This window comes from Sus scrofa, chromosome 2, assembly GCF_000003025.6.
Source record: "Sus scrofa isolate TJ Tabasco breed Duroc chromosome 2, Sscrofa11.1, whole genome shotgun sequence".
NCBI lineage: Eukaryota > Metazoa > Chordata > Mammalia > Artiodactyla > Suidae > Sus > Sus scrofa.
In genome coordinates, this window is record NC_010444.4 from 140,288,505 (window position 1) to 140,311,854 (window position 23,350).

A 23,350-nucleotide genomic window follows, 5' to 3' on the forward strand; every position below is an offset into this window, starting at 1 on the left:
AGATTTCTGGGCCCCTAACCTCTGATGTTCTGATTTAGTAGGTCTGAAATGGGCCATGAAAATTTGCATTTCAAACAAGTTCAGATGATGCTGATTCTCAAACTCTGAGAACCATGGTCTGGAGAAAAGTATTATGGCTCATTATGAATAGAGATGAAAGAGTCCAGTGTGGTGATGACTTCCTTATCTCCATCTTCTAGGAGCAGTCTGGGCTCACAATCACATTTCTCATTCTGCAATGTTTATTTTCCCATTTAAAAAGAGGAGAGAGGGAAACAAAGAGGGAAAATATAGAGAAAGAAGATGGGCAACTCTCTCTTGCATAGCCAGAAACCCAGTGAGAGAAAAATCTGGATGGCCTCTGAAAAGACTTGAGTAGTTAGAAAGAGGAACACAACAGCTACCTAAAGAGACACAAATGTCCACGCAACCCAAGGCTCTAGCCTTACAGAGCCAGCTTGAGGATTTCACCAGACCAGCAGCTCTACTGAAGCCTTATCAATCCCCAGGCCTGGGATTTCATTAGTTAGGCAACCTGTTGGTTTGCTGACATCTTTTAAAATGTTAGGTATAACCACATAGAAGATGGCCTCTTTCTGCTCAGGGTTTCTGTGCCTTTAGTGAGTCTTAGGCCCAGTGGGTGATCTGACATTAAGGGCTCACATCCTTCACGAGTAAGGCAATCTGTTCCTGCAGCTGCCGCTCCCCTTCCCATGCTTTGTTCTGGCTTCGACACCTCAGCAGTTCAGCCTTATGGTCCTGGTGATGCATAGGGCAGTAGCTCTGTGGTTCACACAGCTCCTGAAAAGCAAGGGACAGAGTAAGGGGTCCTGATGCCTGAAGTCTAAATACAATAGAGATGCTGCAAGTAGTGGGTAAGAAGGAACAGCAGTTTCTTCTCAAAGGGCTTTTCAGGTCCTAGGAGCTGCATGCTAAGGTTGGCTCCCCCAAATCTGGGCTCCCCTTTTGCCCCACATGCCCCATCCTTTACCATATATTCTGGAAAGAAGTCTCTGTAGCCCCCTTTGAGGATATATAGCTCTGGGTAGTACAGTGCAGGATACTGGTTCAGAGCCCTGTCTTCTTCTCTCAGAGAGCGGCACCTTTAGAGAAAACCCAGGGATGGGTACAGTGGAAAGAAGTGAGGTCAGGATTCCATGGGCCATTCGCTGGGGAAGGTAAGGAGGAATAGACTATTGCTAAACCTAAAATGGAGTGTCAGATCTCACTATTTTTGCAAAACAAGGTCCAATTAGCACCACTCTTTCTTACCTCCATCAATACCTAATTCCCAATCCTTTTTCCTTCACTGCTCCAAACGTTTGAATTAGAGAAACCCCTTTCTTCTTCTCCTTAAACTACAATGCACTCATTCATTCAGTCTCTGTCTGAAGTGGTCTGAGAAGGTTCCATGGCTACAAGTTCCAACTCAAGATCCATTTCCATCACCCACCCTACCCCGTGTTGACACTCACATTCGGGGACCCCTCTCTGAGGAGAATTCACAGTGGAACACGACGATTATTCTTTTCTGAGTATCCAAAGGGATAATGGGTTTCTTCAGAAAGAAGTTACATAGTTCTTCTTGACTGTATAAGTTTAAGGCTCCCTGTAGAAGAATTTTAGGAAGTATTTCTTTAAAGGTCTGTGAACAGTGCCAACACTTAGAAATAATTGGAATACTATCTTGGGATACTGGATTCTGGAAGGGTAGACTCTAAATACTTTCAGAGCGGAAACCTTATCTGTATCTATTCCTAAGGGCTGGCAGAGCTTGGTAGGTGCTTAATAAATGTTCATAGAATGGAACCATATGAAGTACAGGGATCACTGTGAGGAGTATCTATAAGCATTAAATGTTCATAATGTGCTTTTTAGTACTGGGATTAATGTTTTTATTTCCGGGTAGGAGCTCTTGGCTCCTATAAAGAAGAGGGCAACTGGTGTAGGAGGGGAAAATTGCTTAAGGTATACAGAATTAGAACAGAACCAAGGACCAAAAGCCTTGATGTGTTCCAGATGAATGAAGTCTGCCCTAGTTTTAGAGTTCACAGGACCCTTTGTCTGAACTCTTCTCAACAAAGCGTTATCTCCAGCCCTCCCCTACTTAGTCCTTAGTGTAACCTTACCTGGATGTGTCCTCCCAGGTACTCATATGGATAGCGGCAATCGATAATATAAAACTTCTCAATCAGACCCTGGAACTTCCCCGATAGCAAGGCAGCCACCTGCACAGAAACTAGGATTGAATACCCTGCCTCTTCTGAGGGAAAAAACAACCAGTCACACAGTTCCTGATTTGCACTCCCTTTAGTCACCCAGCATTCCACTGTATGCCCAGCCTCCAAAGTCCCCTTATATTTGAAATATGGCAATGGTTCAGCCTCACCCCACGTAAGAGTATAAAATAGGAAATGGTCTTTGTGGAGAACCAAAATAGCTGGTATTGCTGGGACACCAGGGAAAATCATATTCGGGCTACTTATTTGGAGGTAGGCATGGCTGCAATCAGCCTTTCAGAAGACACACAAGGACTTCTATAAGGGCACAGGTCGAAGTTAGAGGTCCTGATTTTGCAGGGAGAAATGTGATGGTCCCCCACCCTCCACTCTAAAGTTAGAAAGCAAGTCTTTCAGAAAGGAATAGAGAAGGAAAGGGTTGATATCTAGAGGAGGAAACTTAAGCTACATCTAGTTGTGTAAATTGGTTCCACCTTTCTGGAGGAAACTTTGTAAATACATATAAAAATAAATGTAAATTCACTTTCAGCAATTTTTTTCTAACATCCTAAGTAAACAAAAAAGTACATAAAAATAGGGCGCAATAATATTCATCTCACCATTGATTTAGATTATCAAAATATTACAAATAACTTAAAAAGTTAATAAAACTGGTTTGGTTAAGTTATTTATATATTATCAATATAACAGAATACTATACAGCCACTAAAAGGATAATATAGATATCTTTTTATTGATGTACAAAGATGTTTACAATGTCTTACTAAGCTAATTGTAAAATGATATATTTTTTATGATCCCATTTTTTATAACTTACGCCAGAATAAAATCTGGAAAGCCATAAGGAAAGTAGTGATTATCTTTGATGGTGAGATTATGGGTGGAGTGACCAAATAATTACTGCACAAACTGGGACCCTTCTGAGAGTGAAAGAGAACACTATTAGTAATTACCCTGTACTAATAGGCATAAATGGGATTGCAACATGTAAACCAGGATGTAAGGTCACCCTAACTGGGTGATTTTTTTACTTTTTTCCTCTCCCATTCCTTCCTTCCTTTCATAAAAATTATATATCATTTGCTTAATTAAAAAAAAAAACTCTATTAATACAGCTCCAGCTGAATAAGGAGCATATGTGAGTGAACACAGTGAAAGAAATACAAATGGAAGTGGGGATTTTAGGGACAAAACAGACCAGATGGTAGCTTATGTAACCAGTTACCATCTCCAGAAATCTGCTTACTGTTTCTGGGTTGACGTACTTCAGATCTTGGTGTCTCCCTGACACGGTTGGCAGTGCACATACCTAGAAATACCCAAGAGCTGAAATAACAGCAAGTTCTCTATATCCAAATTTGAGATCATGACCCATATATTGTCCTTTTTTCCAAATGACCTTTAAAACCCCAGCTGCCTTCAAAAACCAGCGGTCCCTATGATGTGCATATGAAGCAATTCCATTTCTAAGAACTGATTGGAAGGAACTAATTAACAATGTATACAAAGTTTTAGATTTAGCTACAAATATGCCCAACTTGTTATAAGGAAATATGTCCATATTTTCATAAGGAAAAATTGTAAAAGTAAATATCCTATAAGAAAGGATTGAAAAAAAACCCAAAAACTTATGAACAGCCAAAAAAAGAAAAGAGACATACCATTCTGCTATTAAAAATGATGACAAGATGAAGCAGAACTGTTTACTGACATGAAAAGTTGTTCCTGGAGTTTCATCGTGGCTCAGCGGTAATGAATCCAACTAGTATCCATGAGGACTCAGGTTGGATCCATGGCTTTGCGCAGTAGGTTGATCCGGCATTGCCACAAGCTGCTGTATAGGTCGCAGATGCAGCTCGGATCCCATGTTGTTGTAGCTGTGGTGTAGACCAGCCGCTGTAGTTCCGACTGATCAACCCCTAGCCTGGGAACTTCCGTATGCTGCACCTGTGGCTCTAAAAAAAAAAAGAAAAAAAAGAGCGAGAGAGAGGAAAGATGTTCCTGATACATTAAATGAGGGGGAAAAAAAAAAAAAAAACCTCAGCAGATCACAACAAACATGGAAAAGCAAAAAAAGTATTTGTGTATGAGCATGTTTGTTTGTGCTAATACAAAGAAAAATGTCTAGAGGAATACACACCAAAGAAAGTTTAAAAAGCAGTAACAGGGGTTCCTGCTGTGGTACAACAGGATTGGCAGCGACTTGAGAATGCTGGGGCATTGGTTTGATCCCTGGCCTGGATACTCCATATGCCAAAGAGCAGCCATAGAAAGAAAAATAAATAAAAAATTTTTAAAAAGCAATAATACTCTGATAAGATTTCAGGTAGATTTCACTTTCTTTTTTTTTGTTTTGTTTTGTTTTCTTTTTTTGCCATTTCTAGGGCCCTCCCACGGCATATGCAGATTCCCAGGCTAGGGGTCTAATTGGAGATGTGGCCACTGGCCTACGCCAGAGCCACAGCAACTTGGGATCAGAGCCATGTCTTCAACCTACACCACAGCTCACGGCAATGCCGGATCCTTAACCCACTGAGCAAGGCCAGGGACTGAACCCACAACCTCATGGTTCCTAGTTGGATTCGTTAACCACTGCGACAAGATAGGAACTCCACTCACTTTCTGTCTTTGCTGTAGTGACCAAGTATTATTTACATAATTTTGTTTTTTTTTTTTTTTTAGGGCCGCACCTACTGCACATGGAAGTTTCTGGGCCTGGGGTCTAATCAGAGCTGCAGTTGCCAGCCTACTCCACAGCCATAGCAATGCTAGATCTAAGCTGCATCTGCGAACTACACTGCAGCTCACAACAACGCTGGATCCTTCAACACTGAATAAGGCCAGGGGTTGAACCTGCATCCTCATGGATACTAATTGGGTTCTTAACCCACAGAGCTATGACAGGAACTCCTATCTACATAATTTTTTAAAATATTTTTTTAAGAAGTACAACATCTCATACTTTTCCCACTGTTCTGGATTTTCCCAGAATGAATAAGGAATACTTTCTCACTGGAAAGGCTTAGGGCCTAGATCCACCACTATAGCACATTCAGGTTATCAACAAGTACTTGGTAAAGATGCATGATCATACCTAGTGTCCTCTACAAGCAGAGAAGAAAAGATTCAGATCCAAAATGCAGGATGAAATATAGGATGGATGTAACCAAACTTACCTTGGAGAAATCGCCAATCAGAGGCCCCTGATTAGAATCTTCCTCCAGCATCTGAATCATATTAATGTTGCAGAGAGAGACCATTTTCTTTACACCTAAGCCCTGAAGACAACAAGATTCCCCCCACCCCCAGTCCTCATATTAAAGGTTTAAAAACCAGGGGATGAAAGGATTGGAGGGAGACTCATTAAAAATACGCATACCCTTTGACCTAATAATGCCATTCATTTTACTAAGAAAATAAAGATATGTACAAAGATTTGCTGTAAGGATGGATAGCCCAGTGTGTTTACAATAGAGAAAATTATCAATAAATTAAATGTTCAATAATAGGGCCTTGTTCAATAACAGGGTCTACATTACACACATTATAGATTACTATTAAGTAATAGAAAGTAAATTACTTCCATTGACATGAAAATATCACATGCTATCATTAAGTAGGTTAGAAAACATGTACTTTGTAATGCCACTTTAATAAAAAACACACATTTGCCTTAACAATGTCAGAAAGACTAAACATCAAGTATTAATAGTAATTATCTCTGGCCTGTGGGATTATGGGCATTTTTCCATGGCTTTTTTTTTTGCTTATTCACACATTTTCCATTTCTCTATAACATCATATACTGATTTTATAAAATAGAGGGGTTTTTTCCCAAAGGAAGAATAGGGTATGAGGACTGTTTTTCGGAAGTTGCTTTCTACCCAACCAGTGTGCTATATGATGCTATTTCTGTCAGAATGCATGTAAAACAGCAATAAATGTCTTTACTAATCAATGCGTTCCTGCATTCTCTCAGATCTTAAAAAGAAAGGGTTGGGAAGACAATACGATACCATTTCCAAAATTAAAATATAGCAGATATTTACTATTAAATATCTTATATATGGATGCAGAGGTAGAGAAGAAAAAAGGAAGATGGGAAGACGAGATCAAAGTAAAAGTAATGAAGAAGACAGAAAGATATACTAAAGCAACCCCCATACCAGAAAAGCAGAGAAGACAATGAGATAGAAGAGTAAAGAGATTCTCATCTTAAAAAGTTCTTACCTTCCTGAGCTCTTCATGGCTAGAACAATACTTCTTTTTTACTTTATCTGGAAGCGTGTGGTCCTTGAATTTTACCACCTGCTTCAGTCCTGGACTGTTCAAACTGTCTGGCAATGAAAAGGAGCGATACAGGCAGCTTGTGTTCAGAGATACCTGTTTGGAAATATGAAACCCCAAGGTTCTTACTCCTTCAAGTGTGTCTGCAGGCCAGCACTGTGAATATCTCCTGGGAGCTTTTCAGAAATGCAGACTCCCAGATGCTGCACTTCACCCTAGACCTGCTGAATTTAAATTCGTACTCTGACAAGATGCTCAGCATCGGCCACTACTGTTTTGACAGATTCTTTCCAATACATTTATACGAAAACAAATGGCAACTTACTGCAAGAAGTTTAAGTGCTAGGTCATGCGGAAATGATGATGATGATACACTAGTTTTGTCTACCTAGTCAGAAGTTTCTCAGTTCTGGGAGTTCCCGTTGCGGCTCAGCAGAAACCAAACTGACTAGTATTCCTGAGGATGCGGGTTCTATCTGTGGCCTTGCTCATTGGGGTAAGGATCTAGCATTGCCGCAAGCTGTAGTATAGGTCACAGATGCGGCTCAGATCTGGGCATTACTATGGCTATGCAGTAGGCCAGCAGCTGCAGCTCCCATTCAACCCCTAGACTGGGAACTTCCATATGCCATACCATGTGGCCCTAAAAACAAACAAAAAATTTCCCAGTTCCCAGAAGCTGATGTGGGAAGATCCCAGAACCATCTGGATTAGACTGCACTCAACATCTACCACTGAGTGGTTTTTGCTTTTTGTTTTTGTCTTTTTAGGGCCGCACCTGTGGTATATGTATGTTCCCAGGCTAGGGGTTTAATTGGAGCTGTAGCTGCTGGCCTATGCCACAGCACAGCAACACCAGATCTAAGCCATGTCTGCAACCTACACCACAGCTCACAGCAACATCAGATCCTTAACCCAGTGAGCGAGGTCAGGGATTGAACCTGCATCCTCACGGGTACTAGTCAGATTCATTTCTGCTGAGCCATGATAGGAACTCCCACTTAGCGGTTTTTACTGTTTAAGGAATCAATGAACACTTTCCAAATCTGGGAGTTTTAAGTATTGAAAAGGCCAGAAAGAAGAAAAGGAAACTTGCTAAGCTCAATTTTACTCACAGATTTTATAAAAAGGTTAAGTTGGATAATTATTATTTTTGTAAACTATGGAGGCATCACCACTCCCTCATGGCTTATACGCTTTTCAACACACATGGCTTGGCTTCTGTACCATTCTACTGCTCTTGTTCAAATTATCAACAATCTTCATGTTACCACATCTGACGGTTACTTCTTTAGCTATATATCAACCTGAATCTCACAGTGGCTTCCACTGATTCGGCTACCCCCTTCTTCTTTGACCTCTTTGGCAACACCTCGTCTCTTAATTTAGTCCTAGTATAGGCAACAGGATGCTTCTACATCTCTGTTGCTCCTTCTCAGTCTCTGTCAGGCTTCCTTACCTACCAAACTTCTAATAGATAGCAGATTCAGGGCTAGGATGTCTCCTCACTCTTGATAAAGGTGAATTTTTTCTAGCCATGAATTTAAATTTTCCCTCTATGCTGATGACTCTCAAATTTCTATCCAGTTGGGACTTTTGTTCTTACTTCCAGACTTACACATTCACATACCTGTTTCATGATTTTTAAGTATATAACAGGTGACAAAGCAGAGAATAAGACAGTGGAAGAGACAAACAAACATACCCTGTACTTTTATGTGTGATAAATGCTGGAAGTAAAAAATAAATAAGGAAAAATTATTGGGGTTGGAAACCTTTCAGGAAAAGCCTTTCCATTAAGGTGACATATGTGGAGATATGAGACTGAAATGAGGGAGAAAGTCCTGTATATCCAGGCGAAGAGTGCTCCAGGCTGAAGGAACAACAAATGCCCTGGTGAGAATAGCAAGGCCAGTGATGGCCACATGTATGGTTCCATCTTTAGAAAGCTCAAGAACTGAAGCAATGCTATAAAGCAACTAGATATAATAAACATCTATAGACTACCAAACTCAACAGCAGAATATACATTCTTTTAAATTCTCAAATACACATTGAACATTCTCAAGGACAGACCATATACTAGGACATAAATCCAGCCTCAATAAAATTTAAAGGATTGAATCAAGTATGTTCTCTGACTACATGGAATAATTAGAAATAACAGAAAAAAATCTGGAAAACTCAAAAATTTGGAGAAATTAACACACTCCTAAATAACCAGTGGGTCAACAAAGATCACAATGGAAATTAGAAAATATATTGAGATGAATGAAAATGAAGACATAACATACCAAAACTCAGGTAAAAATATGCTAAAGCAATGCTCAGATAAAAACGTATAGGTTAAAATATCTATGATAAAAAAGAAGAAAGAATTCAAGTCGGGAGTTCCCATTGTGGCTCAGTGGAAACAACTAGTAACCATGAGGATGCGGGTTCAATTCCTGGCCTTGCTAAGTGCGTTAAGGATCCGGCAATGACTTGAGCTGTGGTGTAGGCTGCAGACATGGCTGGGATTCTGCGTGGCTGTGGCTGTGGTGTAGGCCAGCAGCTGTAGCTCTGATTAGAACCCCCAGCCTGGGAACTTCCATATGCCACAGGTGTGGCACAAAACAAACAAAAAAAGAATTCAAGTCAATGACCTAAACTTCCAGCAAAAGAAGTAACTAAATCCAAAGGAAGGAGAGGGAAAGAAAGAAAACAGATTAGAGCTAAACTTAATGAAGTAGAGAACAGAAAAAAAAACTGAACAAAAAGTTGGTTCTTTCAAAAAAAAATCAGCAAAATTGATAAAATTTTAGCTAGAATGACCAAGAATAAAAGACTCAAATTACTAAAATTACAAGTGAAAAGAATACATTACCACCAATCTGATAGAAAATTTAAAAGATCATAATGGAATACAACGAACAACTATATTATTATTATTTTTGGCCATGCCCAAGGCATGCATAAGTTCCCAGCCCAGGGACTGAACCTGCGCCACTGGAGTTACCCATGTCGCTACAGTGATAATGCTGCATCCTTAACCCACTGTGTTGCAGAATTTCAACTATGTTCTAATAAATGAGAAGACTATATTAAATGGACAAATTCCTAAAAAGACAAAACTACTGTCTCTGTTGTGGCATGGGTTCAATCCCTAGCTGGGAAACTTCCACATGCTATGAGTGAGGTCAAAAAAAAAAGAAGAAAGAAAAAGACAAAGACTACTGAAATTGGCTCAAGCTAAAAACTACAACATCTGACTAGACCTGAAAAAATAGAGATTAATAATTTAAAAACTTCCCACAAAGGAGTTCCCCTTGTGGCTCAGCAGGTTCAGAAGAATCTGACCAGTATCCACGAGGAGGCAGGTTCAATCCCTGGCCTCACTCAATGGGTTAAGGATCCAGCATGAATTGTGGTGTAGGTTGCAATGGCATAGGCCAGCAGCTGCAGCTCTGACTGGACCCTAGCCTGGGAACATCCATATGCCACAAATGTGCTCCTAAAAAAAAAAAAAAAAAAAAAAATTTATAAAAACTTCCCACAAAGAAAACCTCAGGCCCAGATGGCTTCACTGGTGAATTCTGCCTAACATTAAAAAAACACATAACCGTAGTTCCTGTCATGGCACAGTGGTTAATGAATCCAACTAGGAACCATGAGGTTGTGGGTTCGATCCCTGGCCTTGCTCAGTGGGTTAAGGATCTGGCATTGCCGTGAGCTGTGGTGTAGGCTGCAGACACGGCTTGGATCCCTTGTTGCTGTGGCTCTGGCGTAGGCTGGCAGCTATAGCTCCCATTAGATCCCTAGCCTGGGAACCTCCATATGCCACGGGAACGGCCCTAGAAAAGGCAAAAAGACAAAAAAAAAAAAAAAAAAAAAAAAATCAATTCCATACAACCTCTTCCAGATAATTGAAAAAGAGAATTCTTTCCGAATGATGACAGCATTTCACTGATATTAACACCAGAGACATTAGAAAGAACACAAAACAATGAAGGCCAATCCTTTTCAAGAACACAGATGTAAAAATTATCCAAAAGAAATTGTTTATTTTTTGTCTTTTAAGGGCCACACCCAAGGCACATGGAGATTCCCAGGCTAGGGGTCAAATCATCTAGCTGTGATATAGGTTGGAGACATGGCTTGGATCTGGTGCTGATGTGGCTGTTGCGCAGCCCAGCAACTGTAGTTCTGATTTGAACCCGCGCCTCATCTGTGACCCACACCACAGCTTACAGCAATGCTGGATCCTTAACCCACTGAGCAAGGTCAGGGATCGAACCTTCGTCTTCATGATACTAGTCAGATTCGTTTCCACTGATCCATGACGGGTACTCCTCAACAAAATTTTAGCAGAATATTAGCAAATCTTAGCAAATCCAACAATACATAAATAGGATAATATATCATGACTAAGTAATCACAGGAATGCAAGGTTGTTTTACTATTCAAAGATTAATCAATGTAATTCACCATATTCATAGATTAAAAAAAAAAAAAGCAACCTCACAGGATCATCTCAATAGGTACAGAGAAAACATATGACAAAAACTAGTATCTATTCCTGATAAAATCTCTCAGTAAACCACGAATAGAAGGAAACGTCCTCGACCTGGTAAGAGTATCAAGAAATCTACAACTAACACCATACTCAATAAAGACGGTCTGGGAGTTCCTGTTGTGGCTCCTTTATAATGAACTTGACTAGTATCCATGAGGATGAAGGTTCTATCCCTGGCCTCCATTAGTGGGTTAAGGATCCGGCACAGTGTAGACAGCTATGCTGTAGGTGGCAGACATGGCTCAGATCCCATGTTGCTGTGGCTGTGGTGTAAGCTGGCAGCTGTAGCTCCAGTTAGACCCCTAGCCTGGGAACCTCCGTGTGCCGAAAGTACAGTCCTAAAAAGACAAAAGACAAAAAAAGATTGTAAAGAAATCCTGGTACCAAAAAATTTGAGAAGTATTAATTTAGGAGAAAGGGCAAATTTGATAATACAAGAGAGAGAAAGAGACGGAAGAAATATTGTAGAAGCAACTAAGAGGAGATGCTTCCATCTGACTCAGACTTTGTGCAAAGTCTTTACAGTGGTCCACATGGCCCTACATAATCTATTCTCTACCCTCCTACTCTCTGAGGGCTTCTCTGCCCTCATCTACTTGCTCACTGCTCCAGCCACACTAGCCTTCTTGCTCGTCCATGAATGTGCCGCCAAGCATACTGCTACCTCAGAAGCACTGCACATGATTTTCCTTCTGCCTGAAATAACTCCTTCCTCCTGATATGTTATTTGGCTCCCTCGCTGCTTCAGAAGTCTGCTCACTCTCAGAGAAGACTATGCAACCTATCAAAAATATCAACTCCCATTCTACCCCATCCCACTCCAGGTACTCCCCATTCTCCTTATCCCACTTTTTTTTTTTTTTTAAACCAAAGTATTTCTACCGTCTGCTAATTATAAATGCATTTGTGTATTTGTCTGTTCCCTCCTGACTAGAATGTAAGCTCGAAGACAGCAGGGACTTTGTTGTGTTGTGTCTACTACTGTATCCCCAGCATTATTGAATGAATGAACTGGATGCAGTGTAAAGGGGTGTGGGAGGCAGTTAGATCTGAACAGGGACACTTTATATCATGTAACAAAAAGGAAAGCATATCATATGGCTATCAGAGCAGATGGGTGACTATATTCAGTGAGAAAAGGTAGTTTTCTGTTTCCATTTTTTCTTTGAAACTAAACACTACAAATTTAACATGTCTATAGTCATCCTTGATCCCATCCTTCCTTCACAGCCTATATCCAACCCATCAAGTCCTACTGATTCTACATCCAAAGTATATTTTGAAGTCATCTACTTCTCTCTGTCTTAGAGCCACCATCTTAGTTCAGGCCACCACCAAGTCTTCCCAAAACTGCTGCAATTGCTTCTTACTCTTACCTACTTCTAACTCCTTTTTCCCCCTCCTTCCAAATTTTAGTCCCCTCTAATCTATTCCTCATCCAGCAACAGTTGTCTTTTTTTTTTTTTTAAGGGCCACATTCACGGCATATGAAAGTTCCCAGGGGTCGAATCGGAGCTACAGCTGCTGGACTACACCACAGCCACAGCAACACCAGAACCAAGCTACGTCTGCTACACCACAGCTCATGGCAACGCAGGATCCTTAACCCACTGAGTGGGGCCAGGGATCAAACCCATGTCCTCATGGATACTAGTTAGGTTTGTTACTGCTGAGCTACAATGGGAACGCTGTCGCAATGGTGGTCTTTGTAAAACAAGTCAGGTCATACTAGTGCCTGGCTTAAAATCCTCCAATAGCTTCCCACAGTATTTAGAATAAAATGCAAATACTCACCACAGCCTAAAGGCCCTGCATGGTCTGTCTCTCATCCACCTCTTCTTTCCTACGTCAGGCTACTTTCCCTTCACTCACACTGGCTTCTCGGTTCCTTTTCAACCTCAGGACCTTTGCACCTACAATATTCCTCCTTCATGGAATGCGCTCACCTCTACTCAAGTCATGAATGGTTCCTTATCAACTCATCTCAATTCATCCAGGACTTCCCAGTTTTAGATAGAAAGAACCACGTCTCATGGACCTCCTCAGTTTCAGGCAAGCTGGGACAGTTCTTCAATTTGTTCTCAACTAAGTATCAGCTGCTTGAGGCGGCCTTTCCTAATTACCTCCATTTAAAGGTTCCCTTCTGTCAGTCCCCATTTTGTTTCCTTCATTACACTTGGACAATGTGCAACGGTTAAATTATTTTGTCGCTATGGTATTTGCAATTTGGCTGTAAGCATCCTATTTTAGTAAAATCTCAAATTAGATGGAAGGCAGCCCTGCCTCCTGATAAGAAGGCAAAAGGGGGACAGACATTCCCTTTCCCACTCTTTTAGAGCTGACTTGATATTCCTGCTGGATTTTGCACCTTGAGGAGTAACACAAAAACACAAGATTGGTTAAGACTTTTTATGGGTGCTGAAGCACAATGGAGAATACAGTGGGTAGCAGCAAATATCCCTGAGCAACAGAGTCCAGATTGGGTTACATTCTGTGGCAGGGGGCCAGTAAGGGTGGCACTGAGTGTCCAGCCAGAAAGTGGTGGCATCCTGAGCACAATGTTCTTGTAGTAGCACTTTGGCTGGGCCTTACCTTATTTTCCACCCTTCCTAGTAATTTCCTGAGTTCTTCAATACCTTCCAGAAAATCCCTTTTCTGCTTGAGGTAACTAGAATTAGTTTCTGTTATTTGTAACCAAAAATTCTAACTAAAACATTTATGCACTTGATAAACATGGGGGGGTTTATATCTCTGTGCCAAGAATATAAACTTATATTTACACTGAGGGCGTAAACCTCCTCTGTTTTGTTCACCATTATATTCACAGTACTTTAGCACAGTGCCTGACTCTCAACAAGTATCAATAAACAATTTTTAAAGGAATGAATCAGAAATCACTAAGGTTAGACATATTTTCTTGCTTAATAAGCTATCTCTTTCCATTTAGCATCAAAGAGGTAAACCAACAATAGAAAATCCCTATACATTTTCTAACCTAAAATCTACCGCTATGCATATTCTTATATGGTGGGCTCTCAATTGACTTTAGAAGAGTCACAATGCAAGAAGACAAAAAGGAACTTAATACTTATTAAAGATCAACAAAATAAATACCTAACAGCCACATACCATTCTTCCATGCAAACAAACAAAATTTCCAGAGTATTTCCTGAGGTCAGTCTATTTTAAATCCACTGTCCGATAATAACTATATTATACAACTCAGAATGAATGAGGGAGTTCCCGTCTTGGCGCAGTGGTTAACGAATCCGACTAGGAACCATGAGGTTGCGGGTTCGGTCCCTGCCCTTGCTCAGTGGGTTAACGATCCGGCGTTGCCGTGAGCTGTGGTGTGGGTTGCAGGCGCGGCTCGGATCCCGCGTTGCTGTGGCTCTGGCGTAGGCCGGTGGCTACAGCTCCGATTCAACCCCTAGCCTGGGAACCTCCATATGCCGCGGGAGCGGCCCAAGAAATAGCAACAACAACAAAAAACAAAAGACAAAAAAAAAAAAAAAATGAATGATGTTTCTGGGACTATGAAAGATTTTCAATCAGCAAAGATTCAATTATCTTCACTGTACTTAAATTTTCATAAAAGCAGATTAAACACTTTATTTGTCTTTTTAGGGTCTCACCCGCAATATATGGAGGTTCCCAGGCTAGGGGTCAAATCAGAGCTTTAGTCACTGGCCTCGTCACAGCCACACCAAGGCCAGATCCAAGTCACTTCTGTGACTTACGGCAATGCTGGATCCTCAACCTGCTGAGCAAGGGCAGGGATCGAACCTGTGTCTTCATGGATACTAGTCAGATTCGTTTCCACTGAGCCACAAAGGTAACTCCAAAAGCTCAGCGATAAAAGCAGATTAAACACCTTAGGCAAATTTCCAACAATAAAACTGAAAACAAAAGGATTTCCTTTCTAATCACATTAAATTCAACTTTATGATATCAGTTGAGATTTGACTAACGACAACAGTTTACAAATATGAAGACTAATACATATTTGTAAAAGCAACGCCAAGTATTCATTTTACATTGGGGTTTTTTTGTTTGTTTGTTTTTCAGAAAGCCAAGTAACATTTTCCTCATGCCAACTATCTCTACCTTGCTGTTTTTCCACAGACCTACTCTCCATTACCAGCAAGTCCTCAAAAATGTTTACCTCACTCAGGAAGGTCAATGTCAATTCTCCCAAAATCCATTCTGCCCCTTTCAGATTATACATTGGTCCTGTTGTTTTCCCACAAACCAAGGAAATTAAGACAGGATTTAATATTCTGTTACACTGCAGTAGCTCTCTGCTTTAGCAAACATCAAAATCACCTAGAGCAACTGCTGAAGCACAGATGACTGGTACCCTTCCCCAGTTTCTGATTCAGGTCTGGGGTGGAGCCCATAAATTTGCATTGCTAAGAAGTTTCACCTGATACTCTTATGCCTCCTCCAGGGACCAGTTCTAGATCTGCACTACCCATTGTAATAACAGTAGCCACACATGGCTCTTTGCATGAATTAAAACGCAAAAAAAATAAAAATAAAACTTCAGTTCCTCAGTTGCATTAGCCACATTTTAAATTCTAAGTGTCTCATATGGCTAGTGGCTATTGTATTGGACAAATATAAAACATTTCCATCATCTCAGAAAGTTTTACTGAACAGCATTATTCTAGATAATTGATTAACCATCCTTCTTGACATTTTAGTTCATTCAAATTCTGGGTATTCACCTTTACCAACCCTACACAAAAAGCAGCTATAATTTTCCCATGTTTCTAATATGATTTTCAGCTCTCAGGTATCTTTAGTAGGAGACACCATAATATTGCTGAAAACATAGGCTCCAGAGTCAAGCAGATCTTAGTTTTCTTTTTTTCTTATTCTAACATTCTTTTAATGTATTTTTCTGATCTTTTTCTAAGTACGATTATTCTGGGGGTTTTTTGGCTGCACTCACGTCATATTGAAGTTCCTAGGCCAGGGATGGAATCTGAGCCGCAGTTGCAACTTACACTGCAGCTGTGGCAACACGGGTTTCTTGACCACTGTGCGGGGCCAAGGATGGAACCAGTGCCTCAGTAGTGATCTCAGCTGCCCAGAGACAATGCCAGATCCTTAACCAACTGCACTACAGAGGGGAGCTCCCTGATGTTCTCTTAAAAGGGTAACACTAAAAAAAAAAAAAACAAAAAAAAAAACGGCATAGGATAATACTCATCATTCAGGGTTGATATGAGAATTAAATGTGAAGATGGATGTAAACTGCTCAGCACATAATGCCTAGTACAGTCTAAGTAGTCAATAAATGAGAGCTATTACCACCTGGCTCTCACTTTTCCTTTCCACTCTAGTCCATGCTGCTACCTTAAACACTAAAATCCTTACTCCATCTTTCGCCATGCTCATACAGTGTTCACTGGTGACCCTTGGAAGCCTAGGCCTTTGCAACTCCTGAAACACTTGCACCAAGCTTCTCTTGCATTCCACATTAGTTTCTCGACAAACAATTTTATTTATTCTTTTTTTTTTTTTTTGTCTTTTCTAGGGCTGCACCTGTGGCACCTGGAGATTCCCAGGGGTCTAATTGGAGCTGTAGCTGCTGGCCTACGCCAGAGACACAGCAACACTAGATCCGTCTGAGCCATGTCTGCGACCTACACAGCTCATGGCAATGCTGGATCCTTAAACTCACTGAGCAAGGCCAGGGATCGAACCGGCAACCTCATGGTTCCTAGTTGGATTCATTAACCACCGAGCAACGACAAGAACTCCAATATATTTTTTTTTCCTGCAAGCATCCTCCATTACTCTATCACCAAGAATTCAAATTTCGAATGTTTTCAAACTGACTAAAATCTCTTCTAGTTCTCAAAATTTTCCAAACCAGCTGCTTTATTCCTCCTCAGCACTTTCAATTACTTTACTGTTTTTAGCCTTATCCTTCCAAAGTTTCCAATCTTGTGTCTAGGCAAGAGTATTCTTTAGGAAGATACTATGCCATGTAGGTCTATCTTAAAGGACATTACAAATATTACTTTATTCATCTTTTAATAATTCCCTTTCGGCTTCCAGAAGTTGATTATAACCTTCTCCATACTTTTCATGATTTTCACCTAATAATCTCCACTGAATCATTAGATTACTTCGACTTTCACTTTGATGAGTTTTCATAATTCCACACATTTTGGGCCTTACACTACAATAAATAAGTATGTATACTATACTATATTAAGCACTATTAATTGAAAAGTCTTGTTCTAAATGTTTTATATATAATAAATTCATTTAAACCTCACAACAACCCCATGAAATAACAAAATGATTTCTTGAGAAGTTCCCATCATGGCTCAGGAGAAACAAATCTGACTAGTATCCATGTGGATGCAGGTTCAATCCCTGGCCTCACTCAATGGGTTAAGGATCCGGTGTTGCCATAGCTGTGGTACAGGTCACAGACGCAGATAGGATCTGGCATTGCTGTGGCTGTGGCGTAGGCCAGTGGCTACAGCTCCAATTTGACCCCTAGCCACAGAAGCGGCCCAAATAGACAAGGAAAAACACAACAACAACAAAGATTTCTTGAAAATATATATGCACCCCTATATTCATAGCAACACTATTTACAATAGCCAAGACATGATAGTAACCCAAGTTCTCATCAATATATAATTGGTTTAAGAAGATGTGGTACATATACACAATGGAATATTACTCAGCCATAAAAAGAAAAGCCAATATTGCCATTTGCAGCAACATGGATGGACCTAGAGAATATTATGCTTAGTGAAGTAAATCAGATAAAAAAGAAAAATACTATATATCACTTATATGTCTATTCTAAAAAATAATACAAAATGAAAGTATACATAAAACAGAAACGACTCACATAGAAAACAAACTTATGGTTACCAAGAGGGCAGGGACGAGAGGGAAGGACAATTCAGAGTATGGGATTAAGAGGTACAAAGTAGTATACCTAAAAAGAGAAAAGCAAAAAGAATTTACTGTCTAACACAGGGAATTATACCCACTATTTTATAATAACCTATAATGGGAGTTCCCGTCATGGCACAGTGGTTGATGAGTCCGACTGGAAGCCATAAGGTTGCAGGTTCAGTCCCTGGCCTTGCTCAGTAGGTTAAGGATCTGGCATTGCCGTGAGCTGTGGTGTGGGCTGCAGGCACGGCTCGGATCCTGAGTTGCTGTGGCTCTGGTATAGGCCGGAGGCTACGGCTCCATTTGGACCCCTAGCCCAGGAACTTCCACGTGCCACAGGAAGCCGCCCTAGAAAGGGCAAAGAGACAAAAAATAATAATAATAAAATAAAAAAATAAAATAAATAAAAAATATAATAACCTATAATGGAATATAATCTGCAAAAAAACCTGAATCACTATGCTGAATACCTGAAAAATAATACAATACTGTAAATCAACTACACTTCCATTTGAAAAAACAAAAGGAGTTCCTGTCATGGCACAGCAGAAGTGAATCTCACTAGGAACCATGAGGTTGCGGTTTTGATCCCTGGCCTCGCTCAGTAGGTTAAAGATCCGGCATTGCCGAGAGAGCTATGGTATAGGTCACAGTCACGGCTCAGATCTGGCGTTGCTGTGGCTTTGTCTATGGCTATGGTGTAGGCCGGCAGCTATAGCTCCAATTAGACCCCTAGCCCAGGAACCTCCATATGCCGCAGGTGCAGCTCTCAAAGGACAAAAGATTAAAGTAAATAAATAAATAAATAAAAATAAAAGCAGGAGGTTTTTTAAAGCAATTGAGGAGACGGGATTAAGATGGTGGAATAGAAGGACTGGAGCTCAACTTCTCTCATAAAAACATCAAAATTACAACCAAATGCTGAGCAAGACCAAAAGCTTTCAAAAAGTTATCGTAGGAGTTCCCGTCATGGCTCAGTGGTTAACGAATCCGACTAGGAAGCATGAGGTTGCGGGTTCGGTCCCTGCCCTTGCTCAGTGGGTTAAGGATCTGGTGTTGCTGTGAGCTGTGGTATAGGTTGCAGATGCGTCTCGGACCCCATGTTGCTATGGCTCTGGCATAGGCCGGCGGCTACAGCTCCGATTAGACCCCTAGCCTGGGAACCTCCATATGCTGCGGGAGCAGCCCTAGAAAAGGCAAAAAGACAAAAAAAAAAAAAAAAAAAAAAGTTATCCTACTTCAGAAGACAAAGAGGAGGCCACATCAAGAGGTAGGAGGGGCGACTACGAGATATAAGCAACCCCCTACCTCCTGGGTGGGAACTCCCACAGACTGGAAAGTAACTATCACAGAGACTCACCTACAAGAGTGAGAACTCTGAGCCCCACATCAAATCCCCACGCCTGGGGATCTGGCACTGGGAGAAGGAGCCCCAGAGCATCTGGCATTGACGGCTAGTGGGGCTTGTGCGCAGGAGCTCCACGGGACTGGGGTAAATGGAGACCCCATTCTTGAAAGATGCACACAGACTTTCACATGCACTGGGTCCCAGGGCAAAGCAAAGGCTCCAGAGGAATCTGGGTCGGACCTGACTGCAGTTCTTGAAGGATCTCCAGGGAAAACAGGAGGTGAATGTGGCTTGTTGTGGGGAAGGGCATTGGAAGCAAAACTTGGGAATAATAATCAGCGTGCCTCTCTCTGGAGGTGGCCAGTTGGGAAAATCTGGCCCCACCCATCAGCAGTGAGAAGCCCCAGGCCAAAAAACAATCCAGGTGGATTGCAACCCCACCCATCAGTAAACAGGCTGCCTAAAGACCCCTGGGCACACAGCCCCTCTAATCTCACAAGAGACAAAGCCCCACCTACCATAGGGATAGGAATCAGCCCCACCTACCAGTGGCCAGGCACCAGTCCCTCCCATCAGGAAGCCTACAGCAAGCCCTCATACCAAATTCAGCTACAAGGGGTCAGACACCAGAAGTAAGAGAGGGTACAACTCTATTGTCTGCAAAAAGGTCACCACACCAAAAACCTATAAAAATTAAAAGACAGAGAACTGTAACTCAGATAAGGGAGAAAGAAAAAAAACCCAGAAAACAGCTAAGTGATCAGGAGATTCTCAGCCTCCAGGAAAAAGACTTTAGACTGTTGATGCTGAAGATGATGCAAGACATTGGAAATAAAAAAAATAAAAGGGAAGAAGTACTCATACAAACTACAACATAGATGAACCCTGAAAACATTATGCTAAGTCAAAGAAGGCAGTCATTAATAGTCACACATTGTATGATTCCACTGATATGAAATGTTCATTCTGGTTGCCTAGGGTTGGAGGGAATGGAGAGAATGGGGGAATGACTGCTAAAGGTTGTGAAATACTATTTAGGGTGATGAAAAAGTTCCAAAATTGTGGTGTGGTTATGGAGCTTTTTAATATACTAAAAAACATCATAGGCTTTAAGTGGGTGAATTGTATAGCATATGCATTGTATCTCAGTAAAGATATATATTTTAAAAAAGATGGAGTTCCCGTCGTGGCTCAGCAGTAATGAATCTGCCTAGTATTCATGAGGACTCGAGTTCAATCCCTGGACTTGCTCAGTGGGTTAAGGATCCGGCATTGCCATGAGCTGTGGTGTAGGTCACAGACTCAGCTCAAATCTGGCGTTGCTGTGGAGTAGGCCAGCAGCTATTGCTCCAATTTGATCCCCAGCCTGGGAACTTCTATATGCCGTGGGTGCAGCCCTAAAAAGAAAACATAAAAATTTAAAAAAAAAAGATTTTTTTTTTTATCTTTTCTATAGATTAAGAAATTAAAACATAGGGAGATCATATGACTCTACCCATACAGATAAAAGCGGCAGAGTCAAGCTATGAACCCAGGCAGTCTGGCTCTAGATCCACACTTTTTAGACCAATACACTTCATTCATTCCCATGCTCTTGACTTTCTCTCTAATCCCAAATAAGGTCAAAGTCATCCTTCAGTCAGGATTGGAAATGGCGGTCAGCTACACACAATGGCTAAGGCTAATCAACCACAATTTCAATCAGAATATGTTCAAATATACTTGGTGAAATAAAAAAATATATAAAATGATTTACTACAAAGCTACAGTAATTGAAACCATGGTACTGTAAAGACCAACAGAATAGAGAGTCCAGAAATAAACCCCCACATATACAGTCAAATGATTTTTGACAACGGTGCCAAGACCTTTCAATGAGGAAAACGAAGTCTTTTCAACAAAAGGTGCTGGCAAAACTGGATATTCACATGCAAAAGAAGGAAATTGGACCCTTACTCAACACGATACACAAAAATTAATTTAGAATGGAGCAAGACCCAAATTTAAGAGCTAAAACTACAAAACTCTTTAAAGAGTTCATATATGGAGTGATGAAACTAACATTAACATCTGTGTCCTAAATCTCGCCTTTCTGATCTTTCAATGATGTTATTCCTGTATATATCTACCTCATTATTAGTCTCTTCAGGGCTATCCTCCTTCTTTACAAGCTTTCACTCCATTTTCATGTATTTCTGCAGTATCCATTAAGATTTCTCCTTTTGTGGAGTTCCTGTCACGGCAAAGGGGAAACAAATCCGACTAGGAACCATGAGGTTGCAGGTTTGATCCCTGGCCTTGCTCAGTGGGTTAAGGACCCCGTGTTGCCATGAGCTGTGGTGTAGGATCTGGCGTTGCTGTGGCTGTGGCGTAGGCCGGCGGCTACAGCTCCAATTAGACTCCTAGCCTGGGAACCTCCATATGTCACAGGTGTGGCCCTAAAAAAAGACAAAAAAAAGAAAAAAGAAAAAAAAGTATGTAGATTATTATAAACTGCTTTTTATAATAGCAGTTTTATAACTTTTTTATTATTATGCTTTTCATTATATAATAGAGAAAAACTGAGCTTTAGAGTGGTTAAGTGTCTTGCTCATGGACATAACACAATATAAGAGAATGAGGATTAGAATACAAAGGTTCTAACTCAGTTATATCATATTTATCTTGTAAAATGAATGACCTTAAAAAACATACCCCTGGAGTTCCCCTCTGTGGCTCGGTGGTAACGAACCTGACTAGTATCCATGAGGACATGGATTCAATCTCTGGCCTTGCTCAGTGGGTTAAGGATATGGTGTTGCTTTGGCTGTGGTGTAGGCCGGCAGCTACAGCTCAGATTTGACCCCTAGCCTGGGAACTTCCACATGCCACAGGTGCGGCCCTAAAAACCAAAAAGAAAGGAAAAAACCCTACGCATATTTGTTTCAAAGAAATGAAGTTGATTCAGAAAATCTGAAGGCCTCAGATACTATCCTGACATATCAGTTCATTGCCAATAAGCCAGAGGCTTCAGATACTCCTCTCAGTAATATGGGGAGATTATATTGTAAAATGACTGAAAAATCGTAAGCATATTCCATTTGTTACTATTATTCTGGAGGCATCATTTACACCAGATCACAATGATGGTGATCTATCCAAACTACTAATAAACCTTCTCACCTAGCAGTGATAAGAGTCCCCTGGTGACCTGACAGCCTATCACTCACATGGTCCTTAGAGTATTGAGACCATGTCTTCTTGACTTCTGCAGACTCAGCACACAGGACAAGATCACTTATTCAAAAATAAGGGCTATTGAAAAATGCAAAGACAACATCAGACAGTGCTTTACCTTGGCCTCTTCCTGATCTTCCAGAGAAAACTCCATCAATTCATCCGAAATCTCCTCTGCTTGGTCTTCTCCTCGCTCTGGATTTTTATCTAATTTTGAAACTGCAGTAATGGGACTGCCCAGATGTTTCATTTCACCTTCCACCAAGTTTCCATTGTCCTAAGAAGTATATTAATAGTATTAAAAACTATCCAGGATCTTTACCTTACACTATACACAAATATTAACTCAAAATGAATTCAAAGACCTAAATGTAAGAACTAAAACTATAAAACTCTTAGAATAGGAGGAAAGCTTCATGACACTCGATTTGGCAATGACTTCTTGGATGTGACAAAAAAGCACAAGCAGCAAAAGAAAAAATGAATACACTGGACTTCATAAAAACTAAAAACCTTTGTACATCAAAGAATACTATCAAGAAAGTGAAAAGACAACCTACGGAATAGGAGAATCATATATCATACATGATCATATATCTGATAAAAGATTAATATTCAGAATATATGGAGTCCCAGTAGTGGCTCAGTGGGTTAAGAATCTAACTAGTATCCATTAGAATCCCTGGTCTTAATCAATGGGTTAAGGATCTAGCATTGCTGCAAGCTGTGGTGTAGGCTGCAGATGCAGCTCAGATCGCCACGTTGCTG

General features: G+C 40.7%; 1 protein-coding gene across 1 annotated transcript in view; it reads right to left on the reverse strand.

Moving 5' to 3' along the window:
• CDC25C (cell division cycle 25C) overlaps positions 652-23,350 on the reverse strand; it is a 34,541-nt gene continuing 11,842 nt past the window's right edge. Inside the window, 8 exon segments of the mRNA NM_001123095.1 lie at positions 652-801; positions 992-1,103; positions 1,476-1,609; positions 2,130-2,228; positions 3,487-3,549; positions 5,417-5,518; positions 6,471-6,623; positions 22,701-22,859. Coding sequence (NP_001116567.1) covers positions 652-801; positions 992-1,103; positions 1,476-1,609; positions 2,130-2,228; positions 3,487-3,549; positions 5,417-5,518; positions 6,471-6,623; positions 22,701-22,859 — 972 coding nt within the window.